Source organism: Catharus ustulatus, chromosome 8 (genome assembly GCF_009819885.2).
Source record: "Catharus ustulatus isolate bCatUst1 chromosome 8, bCatUst1.pri.v2, whole genome shotgun sequence".
NCBI classification, from domain to species: Eukaryota; Metazoa; Chordata; class Aves; order Passeriformes; family Turdidae; genus Catharus; species Catharus ustulatus.
Window position 1 is genome coordinate 2,296,124 of NC_046228.1, and position 11,657 is coordinate 2,307,780.

At 48.8% G+C, this 11,657-nt stretch overlaps 1 protein-coding gene across 1 annotated transcript; it reads right to left on the minus strand.

Moving 5' to 3' along the window:
* Positions 1-2,127: 2,127 nt before the first annotated feature.
* FOXI2 (forkhead box I2) lies at positions 2,128-5,567 on the minus strand. Its single transcript, XM_033066275.2, has 3 exons — positions 5,162-5,567; positions 4,152-4,374; positions 2,128-3,361 (listed from the first exon to the last, which is right to left on the minus strand). The coding sequence occupies exons 1-2, from the start codon at positions 5,565-5,567 to the stop codon at positions 4,184-4,186; spliced, it is 597 nt and encodes a 198-aa protein (XP_032922166.1). The 3' UTR covers positions 2,128-3,361; positions 4,152-4,183.
* Positions 5,568-11,657: the final 6,090 nt, after the last annotated feature.

Genomic DNA, 11,657 nt, shown 5'->3' on the forward strand with positions numbered 1-11,657 from the left:
AAAAATTAATGAGTTATTTTAACAAAATGGAACAACTCACAAAAGTCTTTGGGCTCAGCAGAAGCAGCAGCACGGCAAGTTTAGGCCATAATGGAAATGAAGTGAAATAAAATTAAATAAAATTAAATAAAATTAAATAGTTCTATCAGAACCTGACAGCTGGAGATATCTAAGCTGATATCAGGGGCCAGAGCATGAAATCCTTCACCAAGCACAGCAGGAATCAGCCCAGAATAAAAAATTCTTCCCTTTTCCTCTGTGGTTTTCCAGGTGATAAAGAAGAGTTTTCCATAAAAGAAAGGCAAAGACAACCAAGCCAGGTGCTGTGATATTGACTGAAAATTCAGGGGAAAGCACAGATTAATCCTGGTTTATAGACATGAGCTGGGCTTTTCAGTGCTCAGGCAGGAGCAAAGTTTTAGTCCCTGTTCCACCCTGCTGATCTCATTGTCACCACCAGAGGTGTTAGAACTCAATTTTCCCTTTTTCCAGACACCATTTCCCCCTTCTGCAATTCCTTCTTCAGCTCTCTGCAATTGTTCCCCTCCAGGAGTGTCTCAGAACATCCCCCCAAAAAAACCCCAACAATTCCAAAGGGTCCCAAAGAGTGGCACAGGGAGCTGGGCTTGGCACATTCGGGTTCCCAAATTCCAGGATGGGTTAAAATCCATCCCCATCCCACCCAGCCATGGCAGGGACCCCTCCCACTGTCCCCAGTGTCCAACCCCAATGTCCAGCCTGGCCTTGGGGATCCAGGGGCAGCCACAGCAAATCTGGGCAAGAAGGAATCCCAGAGCTGAGTGCTGGGAGTGGGACAGGAACCCCAAATTCCCACTGAGTTTTGCTGTCTGGCACCATTTCAGCAGGAAAATCCAATTCCATCCCAAAACCAAACCCAGCTCCTCCCCAGGAGCTGCCCTGGACACCCCTGGGAGCAGAGAGAGAGGAGCTGGAGCCCTGCAGGAGCAGGATTTGCTCCAATCCCAAAAATCCCAGACACACCCTGAGCTGGGATCTGCAGGCTCCAAGGTGAATCATTCACATCCAACCTGCTCCCACCACGTATTTTACCAGGTGTTTTCCTCCAGGACCTGAATTTCCATCTCCTGCAGCGTGGAATTCTAGACAACCCACAGAAAAGGATCTTTTCCTCCCTGATATTTTTATGTAATAACAACCACTTAAATTTCCTTTCCCTTCAGCCCTGATGCCTCCCAAGAACATGGAAACTCGGTTTTATCTTGATTTCCCTCCCACAACATAAAATTTAATATTCCTTGTTCTGTTTTCCAAAAAAAAATAAAAATCCTGGGAAGCTGTGTCATCCCACAGTAAAGCCCAGGGAAATCCTAATGCTTAACAAGGATTTATCACAGGCAAGTGTTGGAGCAGAGGGAAAATTGAAAAGGAAAAAAGGAGAAGTAAATCTGATTTATCACATCCTGTTTGCATTTGTGATGGGCTCCTCCTGAGTGATAATCACGCTGAAAATGGAGATTTATTGCCTTTGCAACTGGATTAAAATAGAACTGAGACTAAAATAACAGCATTAGAGCCAGGAAAATAATTCATACTCGTTGCTGAAGAAGTGAAACCTCCAGCTCTGCTCCCCTGCTGCTGCCTGCCTTCCCCTGCCCAGCCAGGGGGAATTCCCTGAGGTTTTTTGGGAATTTTCCATTCCTCCAGGTTAATCCAGAGGACACCCCACAGGCACTGTGACCAAAATCCCCGTGAGCAGAGTTCCTCTGCACTGCCAGCTCTGTCCAGCCCTTTTTGGGGGAAAAGCTGCCAGGGATGAGGAGGGATGGGGTTGTTTTTTTGGGAACATCCAACCCTGAGCTGGGCTCAAAGCACAGCCCCAAAATCAAATGTTTAAATGTGCAAATTCTCCTTTCATGCCCTGATTTGTGAGGCTTTGACAGCCCCTTCTCTTCCTTGTACAGAAATCCTGGATATTTGTCCTGTTGGATAAAGGAACAGCCCAGATCCCCTTTCCCATGGGTTTATCCTGGAATAATGAACCAAGGTTGTTGTTTCCATCCCCTGTGAAAAGCACAGCTCAGAGCAGAGCTTCCAGAATTCTTTTATTTCCCATGATTTTCCATAACTTACTGATGGAATTCCAGCTCTCCAGTGCATCCTGGCTGAAAGGAAAAGTGGATTTTTTGCTTTTTTGGGTACTCCCACAAACAGTGAAACCTTTTCAATCCTGTTTAGTTTATTGAGGAGGAATGGTGAAAATGCTGCTGCCTCGATGTTACACAGTTCCTTACAGCACAAATTGCTGTAAATTCCAGCTGGAATTGCAGGATGGAATCACAGAATATCCTCATCTGGGAGGGACCCATCAGCATCATTGATCCCAGCTCCTGGCCCTGCACAGAAACCAATCCCACCTCTGCATTTCTGGTATTTCCAGGACACACAGAGCTCCCACAGACACAGAGAACCAGCGACAAACCAGGGCAGGAGGGGTCACAGGGTGCACCCACAGCTCCAGCTGCCCCTCAGCCCTTCTCCCAGTCTGGAATGATTCCTCTGGAGCCTCATCCCAGCTCCTGATTTCATTCCCAGGCAAATTCATTCCTGGACAAACCAATTATTTCTGGGTTTCCAAGGGAATGTGGTGCAATCCCAGAGCATCCCAGCCATCCCACCACCCTTCCCACCAAATCCTGCAGCTGTAATTAGCCCAGAGCCTCATTACCTGCACAGCTCTTCCTTCAGGCACTGCTTTTGCTCCCAGGGATTGCAATGATTTATTAAAAAAAAAAATAAAATTCTCTTTTTCTTTCCCGTACACAAAAATAGAATCAGAGCACAAGAGAAGCACAGAGAAATACAAACAGGGGCCTCCATGTACACAGTGAATCACCTAAAACTGTCCCTGGAAAAAGTTCTGGAGTGGGGTGTGATCCTTACTCGGAGTTATCCACGGATTTCCCTGGCCCAGGGTCCAGGTGAGCCAACACAAACCACTCTGGGGGAGTCTGCAGCCCCTGCACCTCCTGGGCTTCTGTTCTCCTGCATTCCCAGGTCCTGCAGTGCCATTTGCTCCCAGGGGAAATGATCCCAAGGGGAAAATCAGGAATTCAGCCCCTGCAGTGGGATCTGGAGCTTTGTATCCTGGAGCAGAAGGAAAAGTGGGTTCAGTGAAATCATTTCTTGCCCAGCTCTGAGGTCTTGGCAAGGTCCAGCTCTGCCAGGCAGGAGTTTCTCCATCCCTCCATCCTTCCCATGGCCAATTGATGCTCAATCAAATGGATTTCCCACTGCAGAGGCAGCCTGGACCCTCGGGCAGGATCCCACTCTCTTGGAAAAGGAAACAGAGGTTATTGGAATGTCTTCTTCCTTGAAAGGCCTGGAAAAATAATCATGGGAACAAAAAGATTCTGTCTGAGATATTTTAAATTCCACTCCAGAAGTTTCATTTCATCTTTTTGTGTAAATTTTCTTGGATAAGGCTTTTTTCAAACAGGGAATTTAAAAAAAAAAAAAAAATCTACACAGCCCACAAGGTATTGGCTGACAAGTTCAGTTTGCTTTCTTTCACTCCAAATCTACTCAAGTTGGGTATTTGTAAACCAGATCTTTTAAAGCACAATTTACTACATGTTAGGCCAGGGAAAGCTTACTTTGATTCTTCCCTTTCACCAGGGACTTAAATCTCTGACATTTTTTAGGTTCTCAGACTGTTTTTGTGGGGGAGAGGAGAGGAGAGGAGAGGAGAGGAGAGGAGAGGAGAGGAGAGGAGAGGAGAGGAGAGGAGAGGAGAGGAGAGGAGAGGAGAGGAGAGGAGAGGAGAGGAGAGGAGAGGAGAGGAGAGGAGAGGAGAGGAGAGGAGAGGAGAGGAGAGGAGAGGAGAGGAGAGGAGAGGAGAGGAGAGGAGAGGAGAGGAGAGGAGAGGAGAGGAGAGGAGAGGAGAGGAGAGGAGAGGAGAGGAGAGGAGAGGAGAGGAGAGGAGAGGAGAGGAGAGGAGAGGAGAGGAGAGGAGAGGAGAGGAGAGGAGAGGAGAGGAGAGGAGAGGAGAGGAGAGGAGAGGAGAGGAGAGGAGAGGAGAGGAGAGGAGAGGCCCAGCGCTGTGGACATGGTGCCACTCTGAGCACCCCCATCCCGCGCACCTATAGTTACCAAATCTATACAAAACTTACATTTCTGCCGTACAAAACCAGCCCTCTCTGGCTCAGCTGGGGGTGAAGCCGGTGACGGTGGCCTCGGGCGGAGGTGGCCGTGCCACCCGCTGATCGCCACCGCTGTCCCCGGCTCCCTGCCCCGCTCCGGCCGCCTCCGCTCGCCGCTTCCTCCTCCTCCTGAAATTCCCGTTGTCGAACATCTTCTCGCAGTTGGGGTCCAGCGTCCAGTAGCTGCCTTTGCCTGCGGACACAACGAGCGCCGTGGCTGCTCCGGCGGTGCGCAAATGGCCCGAGCATCGCCCCGTGCCCATCCCGAACATCGCTCCGTGCCCATCCCGAGCATCGCTCCGTGCCCATCCCGAGCATCGTCTCAACATCGTCCCGAGCATCGGCCCGAGCATCATCCCGAGCACCACCCCAAACACCGCCCCAACATCGCCCTGAGCATCGTCCCGAGCGTCGATCCCCGCGCATCGCTCTCTCCGCATCTTCCCCCGCATCGCTCCGCCTCGCCCCAAACATCGCCCCGCACATCTCCCCGCATCTCCCCCCGCACATTTCCCCCTGCATCTCCCCTCGTATCTCCCCCCGCATCGCTCCGCAGCCGCTCCGTGCGTTGCTCCCGGCATCGCTCCCCCCGCATCTCCCCCCGCATCTCCTCCCGCATCTCCCCGCTCATCTCCCCGCATCTCCCCGCTCATCTCCCCGCATCTCCCCGCTCATCTCCCCGCTCATCTCCCCGCATCTCCCCGCATCTCCCCCCGCATCTCCCCCCGCATCTCCCCCCGCATCTCCCCGCTCATCTCCCCGCTCATCTCCCCGCATCTCCCCGCGCATCTCCCCCCGCATCTCCCCCCGCATCTCCCCGCACATCTCCCCGCGCATCTCCCCTCGCATCTCCCCGCACATCTCCCCGCACATCTCCCCGCATCTCCCCCCGCACATCTCCTCCCGCATCTCCCCGCACATCTCCCCGCACATCCCCCCGCATCTCCCCCCCATCTCCCCACTCTGTCCCCGCGCCTCACCCGGCTCGTCCTCGCCCCTCGGCACCTTCCTGAAGCACTCGTTGAGGGACAGGTTGTGGCGGATGGAGTTCTGCCAGCCCGCCCTGGCGCGCCGGTAGAAGGGGAAATTGTCGGCCACGAACTGGTAGATCTGGCTGAGCGTGCGGCGCCGGCCGGGCGAGCAGTGGATGGCCATGGCGATCAGCGCCGAGTACGAGTAGGGCGGCCGGGCTGGCGACAGCGGTGACATCCCCGGCCACCCCCGCTCCGTGCCCGCGGCCAGCACGGCCCCCGAGGGCAGGCTCGGAGCGGCGGGGCCGGCCGGCCACAGGTACGGGTTGGCTGCGGGAGGCTGCGGGAAGGGAGCCGAGCATCCCCCCGAGTCCCGCGGGTCCCGGCACGGAGGGGCCGGCCCGAAGGGGTGCATGGTGCGGGGACAGCGCGGAGCCAGCCCGCTTAAATAGCGGGGGACACTCGGGCAGCCCGGCACCGCCCCCGAGGGTCCCGCCCCGCCCGGGGAACGGGACAGGTGCGGGGGTGAATTCACAGAATTCACAGAATTTTGGGTTGGAGGAAACCGAGATCATCGAGTCCAACCCAGCTCTAACACCTCAACTAAACCGTGGCACCCAGTGCCACATCCAGGCTTTTTTTAAAGTGGTGACTCCACCACCTCCTGGGCAGTAATTCCAGTGCTTTATCGCTCTTTCTATGAAAAACTTTTTCCTAACATCCAACCTGTATCTGCCCTGGCACAGCTTGAGGCTGTGTGCTCTGGTTCTGTCAGTGCCTGGTGAGGGGGGAAAGGCTGCGGGACAAAGGGGGAATTAGGGGATGGCAGCCGGGGAATTTGGGGATGGCAGCCAGGGGAATTTGGGGATGGCAGCCGGGGAATTTGGGAATGGCAGCCGGGGAATTTGGGGATGGCAGCCGGGGAATTTGGGGATGGCAGCCGGGGAATTTGGGGATGGCAGCCGGGGAATTTGGGGATGGCAACCGGGGAATTTGGGGATGGCAGCCTGGGGAGCTGAGCACAGCAAGGACGTGGAGCTCCAGAGGATGATCAGAGCATGGAGCAGCTCTGCTGGGAGGAAAGGCTGGGAGAGCTGGGATTGCTCACCTGGAGAGGGAAAGGTTCGGGGTGACCTCAGTGTGGCCTCTGAGAAAACTGGGGGGAATCTATTTGCAAGGGATGGAGCAGCAGGAAAAGTTGGGATGGCTTTAAAATGACAGAGAGGAGGCTTAGGTGCGATATTAGGAACTAAGATTCTTTACTCAAAGGGTGGGCAGGGCTGGCACAGGGTCCCAGATTTGCTGTGGCATCCCTGGATCCCAAGGCCAGGCTGGACATTGGGGCTGGAGCAGCCTGGGATGGTGGAAGGTGTCCCTGGGATGGATCTGGATGAGCTTTAAGGTTCTTTCCAACCCAAACCTCTCTGGGATTCCATAATTGTTTGAACTTGGGAAAACCAGACCTGGCTGATCCCACCTTGAGTGTCCTTCCAGCAAAGGGAGCAAAATCTCAGCGCCACAAGAGCCTCGTCCTGTGGAGAGGAAACTACCAGGCAGTCAGGAAAAGGGGAAAAAAAAGGGTAAGCATCTTTTGCACATTGCAAAATTGGAAATAATTTTTATCACGAAGTTTATCTGAATATCAGTTACTTCAGACATAATTTTAGAAGATCTGCCTTAAATCTCAAAAGTGTGAGGGGAGATATTCCTTCCATTTCAGTGAAACGAGTTCAGGAAAGGATTTGATCCCAACTATGATTTCATTTCCCTGCTCTCAGTGATTACCTGGAGACATCCAGCAGAAAAATTGACCCCCAGGTATCACAGGCACAGCTGCTGTGGGTGCTGCTGGTTTATTTTCCGTGGCATTGCTTGTCTGTGATATTATTTATTTTAGTTGTGTCCTCGTGGCAAACTTGGCATGGATTCGGCTTTTTTTTTTTGTGGAAGTTGGAGACATCTCCCATGCAAACGAGAATTTAATTCGTGTATTTCCTAAACCTCCCCCTTTCCAGACTTACAGAGAGCTCATTAAATTGTCCCCTTCTCTGCTGAGCTGACACCCCTGGACACAAAACTCCACATATTTGTTAATGCTGTCTTGTGTTTACTTTACAGAATCCGTTTTCCCGGGAAGCAGCAATCCCTGGGAATCCCCCGAACACAATTTAACTCCTTGACGAAAAAAAACCAAAAACAAAACATAACAAATCACTTCCAGCGGGGGAATACGGAGCTTTCCAGCACTTTTTTCTCCTTATTTTTGCATTTCACCCGGATTCCCCAGGCGAGCCATGTGCCGGGTGTCACCTCAAGTGGCTTTTGCGGATGTTTTAAACCCTCCAGGAGCTTTTCCAGCGGTTTCTCCATCCCCATTCCCGGGGGATGCTCCCGGAGTTATCCCGGCATCATTCCCGGCAGAGCGGGGCTGCCTCAATCGTGGGATGCCGATGCCATCTAGTGGCACCGATCCCTGCCAAAAATCCCAAAAAACGGGCTCTGAGCGAGCCAGCAGGAAATCCCCAACCAGATTCCAGCCAGGAATGCGAGGGACCTTAAAGCTCATCCCGCTTCCACTGTCCCAGATTTATTATCGGGATCTCCGAAGATAAAGCAAGACCCAAATTATAATTATTGCCTTTCAAAAATATCTGAACACACCTAAAATAACATTTTCAGGCATAACAGAATTCCATTTTCCACCTCCCCTATTTCCTGTGCTTAGAGCCCACGTGGTATAAAAATAAATGTTGTATAAAAGAGGACATACAAATATTCTGAAGTTCTGTACATTGTATTTCTATTTCCTATTTTATTTCCTATTTTACTTCAGGGAATTTGGGTATATTTAAATTTCCTAGTGTTCAAACCTGTTGGTATGAAGTGTCTTCAATTTGTGGAATTTTGGGAGTGCAACTTCTGCTTTTTTACAGAGGAAAAATGCAAATAAATAGAATTTTGTTAATTTTATGAAAAAATAGTTGTAATTAAATTTTAATTAATTTTTAATTAGCTGTTTGTTTGGGAATATGTGGCCCAAAAAAGAGCAGGAATCTCCCACAAGTCAATTCCTGTACAGCACATCAGTGGTGGGGATTGTGTGGCTGTAGAGCAGGAAACTCTCTGTTTGTGAGGACAGAATGGAGAAACTGAAGGATTCCTTCTCCAGAATTATTAAAAACACCACGTTTGCCCCAAAATTCCCAACCATTTCTCATGGTGCATCCCCTGATCCTAAAAAATCCCCATCATCGATTTGGGAATTCCCCATCCATTATTAACAGGTTATGAATTCCTGCCAAATGCACTTTTAATGGAAAAGCAGGGCAGGGAATGTCTCCTCAAGGACCTGCTGGGGCTCTGAAATCCTTGGGAGTGTTTGCACAGCCAGATTTCCTGTGCTGGCACAGGGACAAAGCCCATCTGCCTCTCCTTGCACCACAGAAGGATGCAGGCTGGGATCCTGGCAGCTGCAGATCTGCTCAGCTTGGCCGTCCTCATTCCCACCCAAACTCCATCAAAATATTGAAAAACTCTTGGTGGTGGTGTCAGAGACACAATTCCAACCTCCTTCCTGCAGCTGGTGCTGGAGCACTGCCAGGATTCCCAAATCCCACTGGAATCCTTGGCTCTCCATCCTTTTCCTTTTCCAGGGACCCTCTGGAATCCCCCTCTGGATTTTCTGGAATTTTTTTTTTTCTGGATTTTCCTGGAGGAAAAGGGGAGCACTGGAGGCTCTCTGCTCTCTTTTTTTGGGGAGTTGCAAAATGCAGAGAGTTTCATTTCCTGCTGATTTATGGTACTTTGGGGTTCACTTCTGTGGAATTGTATTTGAATTTACAACCCCTGGAAGTTGGAAAAGCCCAAACCAAGCGGTTGGATCCAGCCTGGGGCAGAATTAATGAGGATTTTACTGATAGCTGAGATCTTCCCTAAAATCCTCCTGTGTTTGTATTGTCAGGCACTCACCTTTAACTCTTCATGGATCTGTCCTGTCTCACCCAAACCATTCTATGATTTTTTAATAAATCAAATCTGATTTCATGAGACCAAATATTGCCAATATTGGTCAGTTCTGGCCTTGAACTCGTGGCTGCTTTGCATTTAACCCAGGAGAAATGGGATTTGTTTCATTGCAGGACTGCAAAGATAAATGACCCTGAAAAAACAACCCAAATGTTTTAAGATATTTTAAATATTAAATAAATATTATTAAGAAATTTTAAATATTAAATTTAAATATTTTAAACAGCTATTTCTGCCTGTTCAGAGAATCTGAAAGTAAAACAGCCACAAAAAAATAATATATAACAAAAAATCTAGAATTATGTGTGGCACAGAGATGCATCCACAGAAAAAGTTCTAGAAAAGAGAGGTTTGCAGCCAAATTTCCAATTTCCTGCTCTGTTGATTTATTCCTCATATATTAGCAGTATAAATCACACTCAAGGTTCAGGCCCTCAAATCAGTTTTTTTTAAATGTACATCTCAGAATATCCTAACCCTGAATTTCCTTGTAATTCCAAAGAAGTATTTTCTTTCTGTTTTTATTTTTTTTTTAACACACGTTTTCCTCTGCAACTAAATTAACTAAATTAAAAGTTCCACCTGCAATTAAAAAATACAAATAAAAATCCCAAAGTAAATAACAAATCACCCCACAGGAAAGCTGATTTGATGCATTTGTTGGGACACCAATACAGCAATTCCTGTAAATATTCCAGTGACAAAAAACGAAGTTGGAATCACATTCATGGTCCAGCACATTTCACTTTGAGGAAAATCTCTGCTTTATGGAATATCAGATTTATTTGGTTTTGGTCACATTTCGCTGAGTAAATGGTGAGAATTTACAAGATATTTTTGTGGAAGATTTTTTACAGAAAAGGAGTGAATGATTTTACCTCAGAGTTAAAATATTTGTGTGTCAGGAGCAGAACATTCCTGGTGTCACAAAAAACCCAAATTCACCCTCCTGAGCTCCCCAAAGCTTTTAATTTTATTTTTTTTTTTTTCCATCCAGAGCACCCCAGTGACAAATGCCTGCCCTGTGCACCCACACCTGCACACAGAATTCCTGGTGCTGGCCCCGAGCAGGGCTGGGGTGGGGACACCCCAAGGTTGGGTGGCAGCTCTTGGAGCAGCCCCTGAGATCCAGCTCAAAGTCACAGATCCCACACCCCATTTATTTTAATGGATCTGCTTCAGCCACTTAAACCCTTTTTCCTTCAGAACTCACCCCTGGAGAGCGTGGCATTAACTCACCTCGTGGGATTAATTGCCTGCAAAGTCCCTGCCAGGCCTTGGACACGGTGATATTAATTACTGTAATAGATATCAGAATGTTAAACATCATTTCTGACATTTATTTGGGGAAAAAAAAACCCTCTCAGAATTAAAGGAATTAAACCACCCCCAGGCTGTTTAATTATTTTATTGCCCTGCCATGGTTGGGTGAGGCCTGAGCTCAGTTTTTCTCCTCACTCTGCAGCCTAAGCCATGTCAGGAGTGGTTCAGGGATTCACAAAAATCAGAGAGATAAAAGGGATTATTCACTGGATAATTTCTATTTCCAAATTTTCTACAACCCACTTTTTTTTTCTTTATTGGGCTGTTTTAAATTTGTCCTCATGAGATACAATTAATTTGCAGGAAGTTGGAATTTAACAGGGCACATTGAGCTGGGCAAAAGTGCTTGTTATAAATATGGGATATTTGGTGAGCAGCTCCTTTCCTCTGATGAGGAGATTTCCAACCAGTGATAGAAAAATCAGAGAGCAAAATTATCCTCTGCCTGTTTCTACTGATTCAAGTGACATTGCACCAGGAAGGGACTAAAATTCCCCAGGACAGGATCCCTGGGGTGTTCTGAGAGATCCCTGGGGTGTCCTGGACAGGATTCCTGTCCCAGACAGAGGCACAGCCCTGGGATGATGCTGGGAAAGTTTAGGGGTTGTTTTTTTATACCCCCAAGGAGGGATGGGGTGGCCATTGGTCTGATCTGAGTCCCCAAGATTGTCAGAGGGAAGGTGTGGCTGGAGCTGGGGGTCACAAAAAACTAAATTAAAATTCTTGTCTTGGTTACGTAAAGGCTGGAGAGGGATTTTTCCCCAAACCATGGAGTTTTAGGATAAGGGGAATGGCTTTAAACTGATTTATTTTGGGTATTAGGAAGCAATTGTTCCCTGGGAGGGTGGGGAGGAGCTGGGATGGAATTCCCAGATTTGCTGGATCCCAGATTTGCTGGATCCCTGGCAGTCCAAGGCCAGGTTGGACACTGGGGCTGGAGCACATGGGATGGTGGATGTTTGCAAAAAACCCAGAAATTCTAAAACAACTCACCCTGGATTCTCTAAAGCTTTCCTTCTCTCACACACAACACCAAAGCACCAGCACACATAAAAACCAAAACCCAGCCCTCTGGCAGAGCTTAAACCCAGAGTAGCTCAACCCCAAAAAAGAAAATATTTGCACAATATGAGTCAGTGCATAGAATTTACCTTCA

What these genes read in the sequence shown, in the direction of transcription:
- FOXI2 (XM_033066275.2), bottom strand. Translation starts at nt 5,567, where the DNA reads ATGCACCCCTTCGGGCCGGCCCCTCCGTGCCGGGACCCGCGGGACTCG. An exon ending in GAGGGGCGAGGACGAGCCGG is followed by an intron (nt 4,375 to 5,161) that starts GTGAGGCGCGGG and finishes TTGTGTCCGCAG; the next exon opens with GCAAAGGCAGCTACTGGACG.